The sequence below is a fragment of the Rousettus aegyptiacus genome, unplaced genomic scaffold, assembly GCF_014176215.1.
Source record: "Rousettus aegyptiacus isolate mRouAeg1 unplaced genomic scaffold, mRouAeg1.p scaffold_m13_p_2, whole genome shotgun sequence".
Lineage (NCBI taxonomy): Eukaryota > Metazoa > Chordata > Mammalia > Chiroptera > Pteropodidae > Rousettus > Rousettus aegyptiacus.
The window spans coordinates 26,420,534-26,440,431 of record NW_023416295.1 but is presented as its reverse complement, the minus strand read 5'-3'; the positions used below and the strand labels follow the sequence as shown (position 1 = coordinate 26,440,431).

General features: G+C 38.8%; 1 protein-coding gene across 1 annotated transcript in view; it reads left to right on the top strand.

The window, feature by feature from the left end:
- CDK15 (cyclin dependent kinase 15) overlaps nt 1-19,898 on the top strand; it is a 75,704-nt gene that overhangs the window by 9,476 nt on the left and 46,330 nt on the right. Inside the window, exons 5-8 of the mRNA XM_036237900.1 lie at nt 5,127-5,221; nt 5,966-6,028; nt 13,697-13,820; nt 15,449-15,569. Of these exons, the coding sequence (XP_036093793.1) occupies nt 5,127-5,221; nt 5,966-6,028; nt 13,697-13,820; nt 15,449-15,569 (403 nt within the window). The remainder of the gene's footprint in view (nt 1-5,126; nt 5,222-5,965; nt 6,029-13,696; nt 13,821-15,448; nt 15,570-19,898) is intronic.

Here is a 19,898-nt window from a genome sequence, read left to right as displayed (position 1 = left end):
TCTCACTCTGTACAGCCGTGTCCTAGGACTTTAAGAGTCAGCCTTATTCCTTCTGGTCACTATCATCTTTTACCTTTCCTTCTAACCTAAAGCAGAACAGAATAGAGTAACATCAAAACTATTACCCATTGGACTTGCAAACCATCAATTTTCATAAAACTTTACTGAACCACAAACCCCAATGAAATGAACAAAACTGAGAAACTAAATATTCTCATATCGTTACAAGATGAAAACGATAATATTTAAACTAAATCATTAAATATCTTACATATATGAGGATCAAATAAAATTCTATGTAATGTTCAACCAGTTGATCATACTAAACACTTTTTTGGACATTTGTAATAAAGAAAGAAATACTTTGCATTTTTAAAACAAGCTTAATAACTTAAAGAAAATTAAAAATGTTCTTTAGAATTAGTACCACCATATAGAGCTAAAGAGTAACTTAGCTTATTTGCACCTGTAGAAATTCCTTCTTTACTTACTAACACCAATAGAAATGCCTTCCTTCTGTTCATGCAATTGTTCCCTTCCTTTTCTCATAAAAACCCTTCAATCCCTCATTTGAACACTATTTGGATTTCTGTCTGAATCAGTGCTCCCTCATGCTTCCTGTTAGATTTCAAATAAATGCTTGTTGCATCTTACTTCGGCCATTTATTTTTAGGTTAACAGATCCAGGCCACTTTCATCTTCGGTGCCTCCATCTTTCAGCCGTGGGTCATTTTTCCTGATCTTTGAGATTATGTTGTTTTCTTCTTTGGATTTTCTCTTTGGTTTTTCTGGGTGTTCTCATGATCATATCGAGGTAATATATGCAGCATTCTTACAACAATGCCTGGCATGTGATGAATACTCAGTGAGCATTAGCTATTATCATCATCATCATTATCATTGTCATTATAAAGGTATTTTGGAAGCACTCAAAGAAATTCCATTGTGATTCCATTTATTTGGAGCTCTAAGGAATCTCCAATTTATCTTTGTGTCTTTTATTTGAAGAGAAACAAAAAAAAAGTAGACTTAGACTATGTGAATTATAAAAACAATAATTTTACAGGAATCGGAATGCTCTGATTTTAAGATCTTTCCTTTCTCCGTTGGCTTTTGCCTCCCTCAGCTGATTATCCTGCAGAACACACCACATCCTGCTGTGAAGTTTATGCGGCAGCGTTGAAATTATCAGAAAGATTTTTCCTTCCTGGGTGTGAAATCCACACATGTGAGGCTGCAGGCATTTTAGATCCCTCTGGTGAATGGACCAACCGATAAACCAAAACCATGAGATAAATGCTTTAAACATCATCTACTTTTTCATGTAAATTCCCCATTATTAGTCATCAAAAGTGACAGATTCCATGTAAATATTTCAGTATTTCTGCAGTGCTAAAAAAGCAGTAGTAGACATGGCCATAACACACACATTTATAATCTAATGAGGAAGACAACTAAAACAACAAATAAAAGCATCTTCATCAGAAACACACTACACCAACAAATTATAGGTATAGAAATGATACAAGGCAATTAGTGACCACTAATTTGATAGTAAATATTTATTAATTGTCTATAACATAGCAGACGTCGTTCTAGACACTGAAGGTATAGCAATAAGCAAAAAGACGAATGTGTTTTCTCTTAATGGAGTTTATATTCTTAAGGGTAGAGACAGATAATAAACAGATATATAGTATGTCAGGGGTCATAAGCTCTATGAAGAAGAACAAAGCAGGGCACATGAACAGAGGATCACTGGGGTGGGCCAGGGGTAAGGGCTGCTATTTCATCAAGAGAGGTAAGGGAAGCCAAGACTTCAATGTGTATCATTTGAGCAGAGAGCTGAGATAAGAAGGTTGCAGGCAGAGGCAAAGGCAAGTGTAAGTCCCAGAGAGGAAATAAATGTGTTTGGAAGTGTCCAAGGAAGAGCAAGGAAGCTAATGTGAATAGAGCCAAGCGAGCAAAGATGGGAGTGTGAGTTGACGAGGGCAGCGCAGGGAGGTGATGTGGGCTGGGCAGGCCATAGAAGTCCTTTAGATTTTATTCTTAGTGCGATGAGAGACCGCTGGAGAGTTTGGAACCAAGAGAGAGACAAGCCCTGACTTCTCTTTGAGAAGGATTACAGTGGCTGGCTGCTCTGTGAGAAGAGATTATAGAAAGAAAGGAAGGAAGCAGGGAGATGAGTTAGAAGGTATTTGCATTAATTCAGCCAAGATATGATGATAGCTTAGCCCAGAATGTTAGCAGAGAAGGTGGCAAGAAAGGGAGGATTCTGGACATGTTTTAATGGTATTGCCAACAGATTTGCTGGTGGACTGGAGGAAGTTGTGAGAAAAAATTTGAGATGAGTCGCCATTTACTAGAGCAGCGAATCCTCATCAAATAGATTAATCATTTAAAAAAGTTTCTGCAATGAAATTGTGATTAAAGGTAAAACTAATAACGCAAAAATAAATGAACGACAGAGAATTGGCAAAACTGAAGCTTTCCCTACTCCTATAAAACAGAAATTATGAAGAAAACTATATGAAATAAAAATTTATACCCACCGTTGTCAGCAATGAGCCTCATCTTAAGTGGATATTGTTTCTTGAGCTCTTTAGCAAGTGATAGTAGGTAGCCATTATAAATAATATATCGTGCCACCATGATTTTAAAAATAAACATCAGGAGTTATAGTAATATCATACTTAAGTAAAATTAAATTTTGTATTAAAAATAAATTTAAACATCTTTACAATATTCTTAGCAGTTTCAGCTTTATCACATCCTTTTAAAATCTAATTTTGGTGCACCTTTTTGTAGCGTGTGTGTGTCTGTGTAGAGAGAGAGAAAATGAACATAATTTACAAATAAAAATGCCACATAAAATACAAGCATTTTCAACTGATAATCAGTCATTGTAAATATAGAAGTTGTTGAAAACTCTGGCATAAGAAAACAAAAATTTTAAGAGATTAATTTGGGAATGAGAGTTTCCTGGGGTTTAAGATAAAGGGGAGGGGCAAGTACCTGATGGCAGGGATATTCATTCTAAGTTGCACCTGTGTGATGCTTGACGTTTGCCAGGGATCGACGCATGGGATCTGATTCCAACCTCACGTCAACCCTGTGAAGTCAAGTCAGGAAAGTTGTTATCTCTCTTTCATGCGGAGCGAATTGAGACTTGGGTTGAGATACTCTCTCAAGCTCACTCGGATAGAAAGTGACAGGACGGGGATTCACATTAAGACTTCTGGCTCTACAGTCAGCTCTCTGTTAGGACACTCGATAAATACATTTGATAAATTAAGTGCTTACTCATGCTCGAGCATTGTCCTACGTGGTGTGGCAGCATCCGAATGAGAGGGAAAGTCACTCCCTCTATTTGCATGTAGCCTTCAGTCTGGGGCTAAGGACATTAAACAGATGCCTTTGAAACTGTTTACTACATTTACCAAGCAATGTACTTATGAAAGTGAAATAATAAATTTCACTCATAAGGATTTGGCGGCAGGGGGGCGGGGAATAACATTAGTCATTAGAGCAAAGTAGGGTTAACGGGTAGAATAGGGCTCCTTGGATGGTAAGAAGTTCTCAGCTCAAACTAACTTAAGTAAAGGAGAAAATTTGCTGGCTCACAGTTCTGTTAACTACCAGCTACTAGTATGGACTAGCAGGGCACAGATGATGTCACCAGGAATCCTTGCCTCTCCATCCTTAACACTGCTTTTCTCTGCTTTAGTTTTATTCCCAGGCATTGGCCATCTGGCCAGAGAAGCGCCTGGCTAAATTCTACAAGCTTGGCCCTCACCATGGAAAAGGAAGCACTTTTTTTCTTAATGACACCAGCAAAATAAGGCTCTCCCAGGCGTGGATTTTGTGCCTGTCTCTGAACCAATCTCTGTGGCTGGTGGTGTTCTCTGTTGGACAGGCCTGGGTCACATGCCCAGTCTTGGCTAGGGGTGGGGCCAGCTTCACCAGAATAGCATGAACTGAGTATGGAGAGGGTTTCCTCAAAGATAAATAGAGGTGTCCCCACTAGAAGAGAGAATGGCTACCAGGAGGGCAAAACAACAGAGGATCATTACAACCTCATGAGATTAAAGAAGGAAGTAATTTTGTTCCAAAATTTGAAGGGAGTATTTGAGTTTGTTTTTAATTTCACAGAATTCCAAAAGAGAGTTGGTGCAGAAGGTTCATGATATACAAATTATCAAAATTATACTTAAAATTATACTTAATTTTTCCTTTCCTTTAAGTCTTAAGGACACTCTTCCCGCAGTGATGCCCTGCTCTAAGACGCATCATCTCCTTATGGTGCCTTTTCTGGTCTCCACCCTCCTGGTAGTCTTACTCTGGAACCCCAAAGACAGCCTTTTAAACTGCGTCCCAAACACTCCTGGCTTTTTGTGGAGACTTTTCCCCTTTAAGGCTGCTTTTACTGACCTAATAATAATCTACTATTGAAGATGTAAGAGACAGTCCTCAGCCCCACCCACTCTCACTCCCCTAGACTCCCCAAGTTTGGCCCTGTCCTCTTTTCAAGTTCTTGTTTTTTCTTTTCCACAGAGGTTTGCAATTCTTCCTCTAAGAAGCAATCCCTACTCCCTGATACGCTTCCACAATCCTTCATTGCATGCTCTTTATCCCTGCCTTCTACCAATCACATCCATGGGCCCTGCTGACCCCCTGTGGGACTTTGAATTTTAGAGAATGGTCACGTGCTGCCAAGTCCTGCTCTAGAAGGCAGAACACTCCATTTCCTGCTCCTCCTATGGCCTTTATCTCTCCCTTCCTCTTCTCCTATAACTCTGAAGCGGAGATGATAAGATTCCCAGAGGAAAGCGTTTGCAAAGTGCTCTGAGTGCTTTGATGAAATTGATTGGGAAAATGGAAACGTGGTTTTTGCAACTGCCCTCGTCTATAAGAAAAATAACTTATGCAAATACAGTGACTTACCATATAACAAATAAAGATCTTTTGTAATTTTGAATATTATTTCACAAGAGATTTTTTTTCCAGCAGTAAAAAACCAGAATGCTTGATTTTAAATGTTTAAAAAATAAATAGTGTTTGATACCTTTAAGGCAGTGTACTTTTACTATCAATGATCAAATTAACATTTTGTTTAATTTTTCTAGCTTCTCTTTTGAAGGGTTTGAAACACGCCAATATTGTGCTACTGCACGACATAATCCACACCAAAGAGACGCTGACGTTTGTTTTTGAATACATGGTGAGTTGCCCCAGTATTTCACAAAGCATGAGGAAAAGCCTGGTGCTTGTGTAAACGAATCTGTTAATATTTTATGGCATGATAAAACTTTCATTACAATGTGGAAAGTGCCATGGAAATTTTCATTATTGTGATTATCAGAGCCTATTGTTCTTATGCTTATTCTTTGGTCCTACTTCTTTTATCCCCTATCTTTGCTGTCTTTTCTGCCCTCACAAGCACTAATAAATAAGCGCTTTGAGTTTGCCTCCTAAATAAAACTTTTATACTTTCTAAAATTTATTTTTAATCACTATCTGAGCAGAACTCAACATTTTTATCATTGATAATGAAGATGAAAATCACAAGGTTTTAAAAAATTGTATTCAAGTTCACTAAAGAAAACGCATTTTTGTATTTTCAGAAGGAAAAATGATTCAAATAATAGCAGATATAAATCATAAAGTGTGTGTACTTGGCTTGCTTTCAAGGCAAGTGAAAAAAATCTCTGTGTCATTGTGTTTAGTGACAGTCATTTTGAACTGAGCATCTCTTTGTGCTGAGAAACAAGCTTCCTTCTAAGAGTTAGAAAGACACACTGAGTTTGACTTAAACAGTGGGGTCTCAGAAAACCTGATTATGTGCCTTTTGTACCTATTCTCAAAAATCCTGAACTTCGTAATACCTGTGACAGTCATGTCTATGGTTTGCTTTAGGACACCGTTCAAGCACCACTAACATCAGTTTCTCCACCATTTCACGTAGCACACAGACCTGGCCCAGTACATGTCTCGGCACCCAGGAGGGCTTCATCCTCACAACGTCAGGGTGAGTCATTTGAGGGTCAGGGCTCTCCTCTGGCTTGTCCGCAGCAGGAAATTTTTTAAACAGGTTGCCATCACAAAGCCGAGTCCCAGGATGCTAAATAAGAAGATGGCCATCATTGATATTCAGAGATAAGTTAAAAAAAAGAAAAAAAAAGTTGCCCCTCAAGATATAAAGCAATGTTTAACCATTTTCTGGGCAGCCTAACCTTGTCAGTCATCGCTATCATGTAAACATCTCTTTAAAGGTATAAACCAATTAGAAAGAATTGCATTAAAAGGAAAAAAGTGAAGCTAGGCCATCATAAAATAAACACTTTCTTTGTGGCAGACTATTGTGGTCTGTGATAAAGTTTGTGTTGTATGTATAGTTCTTCACTAGAATTAGCAAACAAGCTAAGTACCTTTGTTAGATCTTAATCAGTTACCTTTTTGCCTGTTCTATCAGGTCCTCTTATATATGGGACCAACTTCCATTTTTCCAGTCATTAGAACAGAAATCATAATAAACAATTAGCTGTAATTCTACATCCGTTATAAATTTCAGAAATCATTTGTATTTCATACTTTTGATTCCCTAAGGTTTTATTGATACCAATTAATCAATTGGCCCTTAACCATACGAGGTTTGTATATCATGTACTCATTCGTTTAACTAATATTTATGAATTTATTTATTTATTTATTTATTCATTCAAGAAATATTTATTGAATACTTAGTACTATATCAAGTTTTGCGTTTTCACTAATTAATAAGTTGCATTTCTTATTTTCAATGTGCTTAAAGCCCTATAAGATATGTGGGCTTAAATAGCCAGTGAGAAGCAAAGTGATAAAGGTCATGATAATAGGAATATTATGCGAATGCATAATAAAGGGCCTAATCCACTCTTGGAGGCAAGGGAGAAAGGTCTGAGGACAGAGGGTTGAGGAGAGTAAAGGAATTTTAAAATAGCTATTGGAGAATGGGATAGAGAACTAACTACGGAAACTGAGAGGGTCTTATAGTATATTAAAGACTCTGGTGAAGAGGAAAACCATTAAATTATTTGCATAATCATGTTTTTTGTTTATTTGTTTGTTTTTTAATGGCAGTACTTAGCAATTCGAATTGAGGAGCAGAGAAAGTAGACAGCTGGATTGATTCAGAATTAGGGTTTGCCAGATATGTGAGAGGAAAAGACAGTTGGGCAAGAGAATTGAGGAAATTGTCAAGAGAGGCTAATATGATGATCAGCAGCTTCTAAACTGGGTCTAATCTGAGGGAAGGAAGTGCAGATAGGCAAGTTGCTGATAGCTAGGGAGAGAGCAGAAGAGTCAATGCTGATTAAATAGAAGAACAGTCAAAGAAAGAATAACTGAAAAACAAAAAAGATTATCAGGCTTATGTGACTCCTACATCCTAGATACTGTTCTAAATACTTAGAAGGATTAAAAGACATAGAAGACATAATTCCTGTCCTCGAGGCACTTGTATACAAATCAAGATAAAAGAAATATACACCAGTATTTTTACGCAACACTTGTGAATAATACCAGAAATAAGACCTAGTACTGTAGATGTGCATAGCAGTAAAATATATCTTATTATTTTAAGAGGCTTCATCAAGCCAGAACTTTAAAAATGCATTGTATTTCAAGAGGCTAGAATAAGGGAAGATCTTACAGGAAGAAGGAATATTTTCAACCAAGGTACAGAGCAGGGAAGTAGAGGATATGTTCAAGGAAGAGGATCCCAGGGTCATGGATTTTTAGGGTAAGAGGGCCCACAGTGGTTTTCAGCCTTCAGGTTCTGACCCATTACTGGATTATGAAATCAATTTGGTAATTAGCAACCAACATTTTGAAAAATTAAATGGAACGGGTGAAAAGAGAATGAAAAATATTAGGGTGCATTACACTCAGTAAGCGTAAGTATTATTTCGTGCAACTTTTGTTCCAGTTGAAACTGTACTTATATCTATGTATGTATATGACTACTGGGCACTTATATATTACTTACTGTCTTCGTAGTAAAAAACAAACAAGCAAACAAACAAAACAACAACAACAAAAAAAAACCTTTAAAAACATTGGGCCGGTCTAACTTTCTCATTTTGCAGAATTTGAATCCAAGATTTGAGGACAAACATTTTGCCTGAGGGTATAGAACCAGCTTTTGCCATTGTTAAATATGATTTTTGGTTAAGATTCTTTTCCACTAGTACCATACTGCATTTCTCATCCCGTTGACCTGGAATATAGAATATATTTGTGGAATGGGTTACATAAGTCTGGGAAAATAGGTTGAGTAGGAGTCTTACTTTCCAAGATGTGGACTTTATTCCTTAGATAGTAGAGTCATTAGAGGGGTTTGAATTGAGAGAGAATGACATGATTGGAAGGAAATGTATGTAATTGTGGTCTGTGGGTTGGCTTGAAGAGAGGAAAAAGGAGTCAGGGATTCCTGTTAGCAGTTTGACGTAGCCTAGTCCAGTGCTTCTCAAAGTGCAGTGAGCAGACAAATGACCTGGGGTTCTGACTCAGTAAGTCTGGGGTGAGGCCTGAGCTTCTGCTTCTAACATGATCCAAGGCGCTAGATGCTGCTGATTGAGGATGAAACTTTGAGTAGCAAAGATCTAGTTAAGACGTAATAAGGCAAAAAAGGAGGAGCAGGAGGAGGAAGAGGAGGAAGAGGAGGAGGAGAAGGAAGAAAGTAGTAATAAGGACTGAATGGTAGTGAAGGTAAGAATGGAAAGGGATGTGAAAAATGGAAACAAGGATCTAGTTAAGAACTCTCACCCAGGACATGGTGACTAAGTGGGCATGAGGAGGAGAAGGACATGACTGATTTTGAGTTTGATCGACCAGGAGAATTATAGCTCTATTAATAGAGATAAGAGAAGTTGGTTTGGAGAGGAAGAGGAGGAGTTCTATTTTAGACATGAGGAGCTCATAGTTGGGATATCCAAAGGGAAATGAGCAGCAGGCAGCTGAAGAGGAGACTGGTGCTCAGAAGGGAGGTGTGAGCTGGAGATGCAGATTTGAGGGTAATCCGCCCATGGAGTTTGTAGTCAAAGACAAGAGAGTGGATCACCGAAAGCACAAAGGAGAATGGACTGGTGACAGAAAGTTTGCCTTTAGAGGATGAGGAAAAGAACGGGACAGCAAGGGACAAAGGAAAGCAGTTTTTAGGAATGCAGAGAATCCAGAAAAATGCATGTTTGTGGAAGTCAAGGGAAGAGACACTTCCAAGGAGGGTATGGTTGAGAGTGTCACAAACACCAAGAATACAGCCGAAAATCATACTCGATTGCAAGGTCTTTGTGCATTTGTGAGGAACACACAACATAAATAGAGGGCTGTATTAGGGGCATCTGGAGGCAGAAAGAAAGAAATTATCCAGTCAAAGCAGGTGGGAGTAGGAATGAGTTCTCCATAGTAGAAGCAGCGCCACACTGCTCTGTGCTTCCTCTCATGGGATGCCAGAGAAGGCATGGTATATTCCAAGAACTAAAGATAATTAGGTAAGGGTGGAGTTTAGAATTAACAGAATTGGAGATGGTTGGAGATGAGACTTGAGAGGTAGGTAGGAGACAGAGCATGAAGGGTTCAGCTATGTCATACTATTCCATACGAGGTACCACTAAATGATTTCAAACAAGAAAGTGATCAATTCAGATATTCTTCTTGTAAAGCTCACTCTGATGACACTGTGGTGAATAGATTGGAAAAGGGGCAGTATTTTGGGGGGAAATGTCATGGTTCCCCTGATGCCACTCTCTTCTTGTTTTTTTTTCTACTCCCAGTCCATACTCCCATCTCCTCTAGTCATTCCCTAAATGCTGGTATCCGTTAGGGTTCCAGTGAGGCACCAGGACAACAGCGGTGCAGATGTGAGATGATGGTGGAGGAAGGTGGACATATTTGCTATCAATTATTTAGCCAGAATTAACAAGAGATAGAAGAATCAGCAATAATTTTTCTAGTTGTTAGTATTTAGATGAATAATGGTACCATTCACTGAGATAGAGAAACGAAGAGGGAAAGTAGATTTTAGAGAGAGAGAGATAATGAACTAAGATTTGGACATTCTGAGTTTGAAATGATTAGGAAATGTCTAACTGAACTTCAGACTATGTGGCTCTAAAGCTCAGGGAAGAGATCTGAGTTAGAGATAAAGATTTTGAAATCTTCAGAATACAGTTAATGGAGGCAATCAGTGGGTAAGATGGCTAAGGAAGAGTGTGTAGAGATAAGACAAGAAGGTCTAGGATGGAGCCCTAAGAATATCAATATATTAGAGATCAGAAGAGGAGTGGAACCTATAAAAAAAAATAGTAGTCAGAGAGGTAGGAGAAAAATTAAAAGATTGTGGTACCAATCCTTCAGAGAGAGCTTCAGGAAGGAAGACATGGTCAACAACGCCAAATGCTGCAAAGAGAAGGATCGAGTGGTAGCCATTGAATTTCTACAGCAAAAGGCATTGGTGACCATGAATGAGGTGACCATTGCAGAAGCCATTTTATATGGGCGTGGATTTCCCATTCGAGAAGATAAACGGTTGCACATGATGGCAAGACCCGCCGTGTTGCCGCAGGAGTGAGGGGCTGAAGTTGATTGGAAAAGCAGGTCACTGGAGCTTGTTCACATGGGCATGGATATACAGGAAGCAACAGCTGCTATCCAGGTGCCCAAGTCTTGAGTGAAGGATGGAGAGTGGTGGGGAGTTGTGTGGATGATAGTGAAAAGAGGAGTAGAGGGAGGCGTAGCTGGATGGCAAGAAAGTCCAACCAACAGGGACTTAAGGGTGGAGAAGTCATGGCTTTGAAGTGATATTGGCGAATTGGGAAGCAGCTAACCCCACCTTGCAGTGATCAAAGGTATGAGTTAGTTGAGAATATTGAGAATGCTATAGGGAAGCAGCGAACTCCAAGTACCATTTAAGGAAAGAAGCCAGAAGGAAATTCATCAGAGGGTGGGTACAGGGAGTTTTTAAGCCAGCATTGAGGAATGAAGAGTAAACAGTGGAAAGTTTGGGGGAGGAAAGAACAATGGATGCTGGGTTAAATGAAAGGAAGCACAGAGCAGTGTGGAGATGAGCATATGGGAGGGGAAAGGAGTAGTCAGAGAGGCTTGTATTTTGAGTAGATACCGCAGAAGATAAGGATGGGAATCATAGTGAGGTTCGCTTGGGTTGCATTTCTAATAGAACAAGCTCCAGGGATTCCCTGATGAGTGGAAGGGCTTGAGTCGCTGCAGGAGTTGGCTGACTGATGGGGTTGTGTTTTAAGGGATTCTTAGCCCAGATGGCACTAGCCCAAAGGATTTACATTTTGTTCCCAAGAGCCTCATTGTGTTGGAAACGGGACCAACCCCTAGGGTATGGGAAACCTCTCTGGAAAGAGTCACCCACGGTCTGGCTCGATGTTGACTGAGAAAACACCATCAGGTTGGGTATTACTGATGAAGCTTCAGCAGTGTGGAAGGAAGAATCCAGGCTGTAAGGGATTAAAGAGTGAGTGGGTAGATTAAAGAGTTAGCACACACTGCAGTTTTGAGAAGCGTGGCTGTGAAGTACCATACCTTCACACCGCAGTGCTTTACCACTTACAAATAAATGCTCTAGGCAGATGTGGAGCCAGGGAGAGAAGGGTCCCAGAGCAAGAAGGTGAGAGGCAAGTGTTACTAATTAGTGAGAACAGTCTATCCTTGGACCTGACAGGCTTTTCAGGCTGGCCCACTGAGAAGCTCTGTCTCTGACTCAGCCAGCCAACTCTCTTTCCCTATCATGTTTTAAATTTTCGGGTTTTTTTTTTTTTTTTTCCCCAGCTTCTCAGGATGGCGTAGTGGAATCAGGCAGGTCTGAATTTGAAACCTGTTCCTGACATTGCAGACATATTTTCAAAGTTTCCTTGAGTGCTATTTTTCTTATCTGTTGATTGAGGACAAGCGTATCTTTTTCATAGGGTTGATTTGAGGATTACTAAAGGTGCTAGACATTCAATAAATGTTATTTTTTCTTCCTTCCTTCCTTCCTTCCTTCCTTCCTTCCTTCCTTCCTTCCTTCCTTTTGGCTCTCTCCTTTACGGGTCACTATCTTTCAGTCTTATGTCCCTCACCTGTCCCCATTTCCCTCTTTCCTTAGTAATTTCCCATTGAAAAACACACACTATGACATCTTTTGTTTTTGCCCAGAATTTAAGTTGGTTCTGTATATTGTCTGTGAACATTTATATTTATATAACCAGTTGGAAGGCTTAAATGTTGGCATAGGAATTTCGTGCCTTTTTAGCTTAGTGATTTGATGAATGGAAAAATGAATGGTGTGTGTGTGTGTGTGTGTGTGTGTGTGTGTGTGTGTGTGTGTGTGTGTGTGTTTAAAGCACCGAGAAGAAAAAGCATTGGGAAGACTCATAGTATCAGTGAACAACTGAAAAAGGAGTATCAAGAAACTTTTAGCATTATGGCTTGTGAACCTGCTGTGGGGCCCGCGTGGAACCTGCATGGCCACAGCTGTGCTGTGGTAGGTAAATTCCCCATTCACCTACCTGCTCCAATGTCGCCAAGTCATTGCTGGGCCGGTACAGGTCCCAGCACCTCTGAAGGTCCTAGTTTCCAAGCTGTGGTGGAAAAAAGAATGAATCGATCTGCACAGCTCTCTATGTGCTATTTCGCCTGTGTCCCCAGCAATGCTGGGGCCGGCCCCTTTGTTTCTGAACTGCCGGAACATGTTCTCATTTGGCATTTGTCTTTGTAAACACTAATGTTGGTGTTTGAATTCTCACTTGCCAGTGGCACTGGAAAATAGCGAAAGACACTTGGAAAACTAAACATTGTTTTGTTTTGTTTTGTTTTCCTTAAACTTCTACATTGGTGGGAACTTAATAATGACTTTTGTTTCTGTGCCTCATAACCACATGCGACATCTTAAAATTTAGGGCGAAAATGTGTTTTTCCTGTTGTTTTATCCCCCCTTTCTTCTCTTCTCTACTATTTATTCCTTATTCATTCTCTCTCTCTCTCTCTCTCTCTCTCTCTCTCTCTCTCTCTCTCTTAGGAGGTTGCGGGGGAAGAAGGGTCTAATTTCCTTTGGTCTCCCTTCCCCCTTAATCTATACTGTATATTTCCCTTGTTTTCAACTTTGAACGTAAGACTTTAGAAATAGATTTTAAAAGATAATTGTTTCTTTATTTCCCCATACAATCTAAGGATATATTTCCCAGTCTTGTCTCCTTGTGTTTGTGTTTTTAAAAGAGTTTCATATCAGAAAGCTTGGAAAACTTAAGCAGTTGTAAACCTTAGAATATCATTTCCAGGTCAACTTTGATCTTATATGCCAAGTTCATCAGTGGGAAAAAAAATTTAAATCTCTCACATCTAAATCAATAACTAGTGTTCCAAGGGAAACTTCAAAGTTTCACTTTAGATTTTTAAGGAAGGGTAATTCCTTCAATATCAAAGAAATGAGATGTCAGGAAAAGCCAAAATCCCTTTGTTTAGGACAAGGTCTATTTATTTGACTTTCCTTGTCCTTTTTTCCCCCTCTTAATATAATATCTTCATTTTTTTTTTTTTTCGTCTCTGAAGAGACACTTTTACTATATTCTTTCGGATGACTGTTTTTGATTTAGAGAAGAAATCAACACATAGTGGCTCAAATCTGCTTAGATAAGGTGTTCATTCCTTCCAGCTTTTCATGTTTCAACTTTTGCGGGGCCTGGCGTACATCCACCACCAACACGTTCTTCACAGGGACCTGAAGCCTCAGAACTTACTCATCAGTCACCTGGGAGAGCTCAAACTGGCTGATTTTGGTAAGCCGCCCCTCGAGTCTCCTTCTGGGCTGTGAACAATGGTGCTTTTGTGTGCACGTATTTAAAGCATTGATGAAGCCTGGCCTTTGAAAAAGAGAGGCCTGGGGAAAGTGATGCTTTGTGAGGGTATCAGATAACCCTCTCGGTAGTGTGAGACAAGAAACAGGGAGAGATTGGTCGCTTTTTAGAATTCCATCAAGCCCCAATCTAATCAAATTCTAAAACTTGGGCACCCCTCCTAGCCCAATGCCATTTTTTATATAGAGACATTTGTAGAGTGAACTGGGCTTGATAGGTTTCCCTAAAGCTAGGTGGATATACAAATTCTTTCAGAATAGATCAAGATTACCCAGAATGGCAGGATAAAGCACTTAACCTCAGATTGTAGGATGGACTCATGCTGGAATGGAGACTCACCTATGTATTTACATAGGTGTGATTGTATGGGTACTGGAGGCTTTTATCCCAGCAAAGTGATGTAGATTTCCCCAGAGTATTACTGTTGCTTTCCATTTTAGCACTTATCACAGTTTAAAATTACACTCGCACACACAGGCACACACACATTTATGTTATGATTTTTTCTCCTCCACTAGACCTAAGCATTATAAGGGAAGCATGGGTCCATTTTTGCTTTTCATTGGATCCCTAGTGCCTGGTACCACAGTAAGTGCTCAGTAAATGTTTGTTTTAAAGCTGGTTCCATGTGAGCTGAAGAAACACTCTTCCCAGTTTGATGGATGTTGGGTAATTGTCCTATAGCTGCAGTACTTTATTCTGTGATAGTAGCTTTCATCTGGACATGTGAGCATTTAACAGATGTTCATTTATCAATTCAGATTCATCTTTTTAAAGTTTTATTTCCAGCTCTAGATCATGGGATCCCATGAGATAAGTAGCTGACTGACAAAAGTACCCTCATTTTGTAGAGGAGCACTTGAAAATGATTCATCTAAAGTCCTACCAAACTAATTTGGATTAGCAATCTCCACCCTTTATCTAACTGGGGACTCCTATACAGCAAAAATAGAGAGTGGACTCATAAGTTGTGAACTGGGTTCCATTCTTTTACCACAGACCCAAAATTCCAGAGTTGTAAACATACTAGAAGCTTCCTCTCACATAACTCTCTGAACTAAGCAGTTAGAACTCGTCAGATGGCCCTGTGGTATTTTGACCCACATTCCTTCTATCCTGTGGCCCCACCATCCCTGGGGTATTTGCTCCAACTGCATATTTCAAGATGGCTTCCACCCCTTCTCATTTCAGCCTAGAGGAAGGAGAATAGGGAAGAACACTTAACCCTTCCATTATGTGCATGATCTGGAAGTTCACACATCACTTCTGTTTGTATCATATAGGGAAGAATTTAGTTACCTCATGATACTTAGCTGCCAGGAAGTCCACATCTAGCTGCAAAGTAGGCCAAAATTTGAGAAATTCACTTGCTGAAGAAGTACACAAGGATCAAAGTAGTGGAGTAGCTCTATGAGAAGCACCCAGAGTTTGTGTGTCATTTTTAAAGCATTGTTTACTCAGCCAGTTATACTGTCCTTGGTAGAATGTGTTACTGTGGCTCTCCAGGAAATCCTGAGACAGTGAGTTCTGTGCTTCTCTCCTTCGGTCAGGTCTTGCTCGGGCCAAGTCCATTCCCAGCCAGACTTACTCTTCAGAGGTTGTGACCCTTTGGTACCGCCCTCCTGATGCCTTGCTGGGAGCCACTGAATATTCCTCTGAACTGGACATATGGTAAGAGCTCGTGCCAAACAAATGAAGCAAATATGGATCATCCTACCCTCGAGGGTTACTTTATTATATGTGTCACATGTTTTAAAATTTAACATTATTATTATTATTTTAACATTCTACTTTTTATTTTTTCCCCTCCTCTCTTGGTAACTACTAGTTCATTGTCCATGTCCACGAGTCTCTGCTTGTTTGTCCTGTACATTTGTTGCTTTTAGGTTTATATCCCACATATAAGTGATATCATGTGATTTTCAACCTTTTCTGTCTGGTTTATTTCACTTAGTATGATTATTTCAAGGTCCATCCATGTTGTTGCAAATGGCAGTATTTCATCTCTTCTTATGGCTGAGTAATATTCCATTGTATATATGTACCAGAGCTTCTTTATCCAATCATCTAGTGTAGGAAACTTCGGTTGCTTCCATGCCCTGGCCATTGTGAATAATGCTGCTATGAACTATATGTGTCATATTTTTAATAATAATCCTAATGACAATCACATTTGTTTACAGAAACATAAAGTGCTTTCAAATACATATCTCCTTTGATTTCTCCAATCGTTCTGCAAGTTTTTATACTTAAAAAACCTGAGACTTGGAGAAATCTTGCTCAAGACATCTTCTGCATCCCGTACTCCATCATGCCTCTTCTCCTAGCTCTTCTCTTCCTTCTCTTTATCTTTTCTTCTTGTTTTCAGAGAAGCACACATACAGTCCCAAACCACAGATACACACACACATGCACACACGCGCTCATACTTATGCACTTGTCTGCACATGCATGCTCACACATGCCCAAACACAGTTAAGAGCCTGGTGAAAAAAAAAACATAAAAACCAAGATTCAGGAGGCCTGATCTTTATACCACTTCTATTTCTGATTGGCTACTCTGGATTATGTTATCTTGAAAAAGTCATGTATCCTCTTTGTGTCTACGTTTTTCCATTTTTAAAGCGAGGGTAATAAACTCTCCCTGTAAGGGGTTAAATGAGACTGTAATGCAAGTATAAGAACCAGACAGATGCTGTCAGGTAAAACCACATCGTTAAGGAGGCTCTTGGATTAATGGGATGCGTTGATGAGTGTGGGATTTCAGGCACTCATCATTCCTAGAGCAGCAGCATTGTTATCTAGATCTTATTCCTAAAATATCTCAGTCATTTGGGGGCCACAGTTACATGTGTGGTGCCTTAATAATTAGGTTCTAAGATTCATCCACATTGATCTGTATTAGCTAAACTCTATTTCTTGTTGATAAACATTTTATTTGGTTTGTTTTTTGTCTTGTTCGTCTTTGCTACTATGAATATACTTGATATTAATGCTTAAGAATTTCTCCAGGGTACTTACTTAGGAGTACATTTGCTGCATCACGGGGTTTATGGATGTTCAACTTCATAAAACAGTGACAAAATTGTTTACCAAAGTGGTTGTGATAGTTTATTCACCAACAGTGTAGTACAATCCCTTATCTATATATGTACCACTTTTTTAATAACAGATTTCTTAATTTTTGCTAATCAAATGGGTAGAATGATATTATGTTGTGATCTAAATTTGCATTTTTCTAATTACTACTGACATTGGACATTTTTTCATGGATTATTTGCCCTTTTTTTTCCTCTTCTATGAAATACCTGTTTATTTTTTAAATTATTTTCTTTTGGTTTCTCAGCCTCTATCTCTGTCTATCTCTCCCTCTCTCTCCTTCCCTCCCTCCCTTTCTGTATTGATTTATAGGAGTACTTATATTCTGGATACTAATCTTTTATCAGTCATATATGTTGCAAGTTGCCTCCCCAGTTCATGGCTTATGTTTTTGAACAAAAGTTCTAAATTTTAATATTGCTGATCTTATCAGTCTTTTCTTTTATGGTTGGCCCTTTTGTTTCTTGTTTATAAAATCCTTCCCTTACTGAGATCAGAATAATATTATCCAATACATTCTTTTAAAAGTCGTAAAGTTTCTCCTTTCACTTCAACTCTTTAATACATTGGAAACTGACATTTGTATTTGCTAACCAAAGGTCCCATCCCAATTTCTTCAGCGATCTGCTATGGCCATCTCTCGTAGATCAAGTTTCCATAAATGCATTGTTCTATTTCTGTGCTCGCTGTCATTTTCCCTGAAGTCAATTTATCTGTCCGTGTACCAAGGTCCCACTTTATTAATTTCTATAGCTTTATAATAATACTTGATATTTGGTAGGACAAGTCTCTCCACTTATTCTTCCTTAGGAGAACGTTGGCTATTTTTCTCCTTTGATTTTCCGTATAAATTTTAGATTCAGTGTTTCAAGTTTCATGAAAAATCCTAGTGAGATTTTCATTCGAGTTTTATTCAAATCATAGAACACTATGAGGATAATTAACACTTTTGTAATATTGTGTTCCAAATTTTAAACATAGTATATCTCTTCATCTTTTGAGTTTTTCTTTAATGCCTTTTAGTAAAGTTTTAGAATTTTCTCTCTAAGTTCTTACATAACTAAAGCAAAAGTCTTTGTAAGTCTATTTCTGTTTATTGTTTCTTATGGTTCTTGCATGTGGTATCTTCCCCCCCCCCATCTGTGTTTAGTTGTTTTTGACAATGATATGCTAGTTTTCCTTGGAATTTCATTTGTGGGATTTTTTTTTGGAGGCCTTAAATGAGGTGGGTTATCTCAACGAGAATTTGCATTTAATTCTGCTAGGTGGATTAATAAAGAAATGTTTTGTTGTACCTTACATCCATGTTGGTCTGCCACCCAGATCTTGATTTCTTAATACCTTTCTCTGCTAAAAAGAACTAGGACTTTTTGAAGAAATGACTGATTCTAAGACTAGGGCAGAGAAAGTATAAAATAGGTCAGGGACTTGTCAGGTCAGAATATTTTTTGACAAAGTGATCAAAAAATGATGAGACTATGTCAAAAGGACACTGGAAGCAGCCTGAAGAGACTCCCACTAGCCAAAGGTGGTAATATTTGAGCATCACTATAAAGAGGGTAATGGATAATAACCCATTGAATAAAATAAGACTACATAAATCTGTATTAAAGATAGCTACATGGTAGATAATTAAGAAAGGAAGCGGCTTATAGTGGAATGTCAACTAATAATTGGAGAAAAGGTGATGGAGTTAGAAAATCACTTTTTTTGTAATACGATAGTAATTAGTTCAAACAAGTTTCATCAATGCTAAACTAGAGGAGAAAATTCGATGAGAAATAACATATTTACATAGACTCAAAGTACTTCTCTACAAATTAGTTATTAGTTACAAAAAGAAAAAATAGTAACTTCGAAGTAGAAAAACTTGGCAGATACTACCTTAACCAAGTAATTAGAGTTAATATTATCAATCTGACATGTATACCTCCTAATATGATGCACTGAGAAGGATATATCATTTACATTTTCTTGCAAAAAAAAAGCATAACCTGAATCAAATCATGAGGACACATCAGATAAACTCAGTTTGAGAGACATTCTACAGTGTAACTGGCCTTCACTCTTTAAAAGGATTGTAAGGGAGGAAAATTTTTTTCCCTATCTCAGATTCAGTGGATGGGCCTGCAAATTAAACTGACAAACAACAACAAAACAGATTAACAGGAGAAAAGCATACAAATTTGACTTGATATAAAAAATATTATGTGGCATGGGCGAGGTGGCTCCCTAGAAAGAAGAGAAACCCTCCAAAGAAGTGGCTAGGCTTAGAGGCTTTTATACCATTCTGACAAAGGACAATGCATTTGTAGAAGTGACAAGACAAAAGAAAGGGGCTTCTGGACTTTTCAAAGGCCATAAGTTGTGGGGAAGTAAATTTGTGGGGGACCCTAATAGTAGATAAGAGTTGCTAAGCAAGGTTTTTTTTTTGATGTTGATTCTTCTTGGCGCCATCTCTGTCTCTGGTGAGAAGGTTTTTCTCCCCTCTTGGTACAAAAAGGGGGGGAAGGAAGGATGAGGAGACATCTTTCCAAGGGGAATTTATTTATGCCCTGCTCTCGTGCAAAAATGGGGAGGCAGAGAGCTCATCCAGTGTTTGCTTTTTCTTGATGGCCTTCAGCTCAAAATAGTCCTTTTGTCAGAGTGGCATATTTGGGGGTGGCATTTTCTGTTTCCCTACAGGGTCGAGGTTTTAAAATGCGAATAAAGACTGAGAAACTGTTCCAGATTAAAGGAAACTAAGAGACAGGCCAGCTAAACACAATGCACGGTCCTAGATGAGATCCTGGGGGAAAGGGGGCTCAGGAACACGACCGGGTGACATTTAAATATGGACTATGAATTAGATAGTGGTATTGGAGCAACGTTGAATTTGATAATGCACTCTTGTTTTTTATT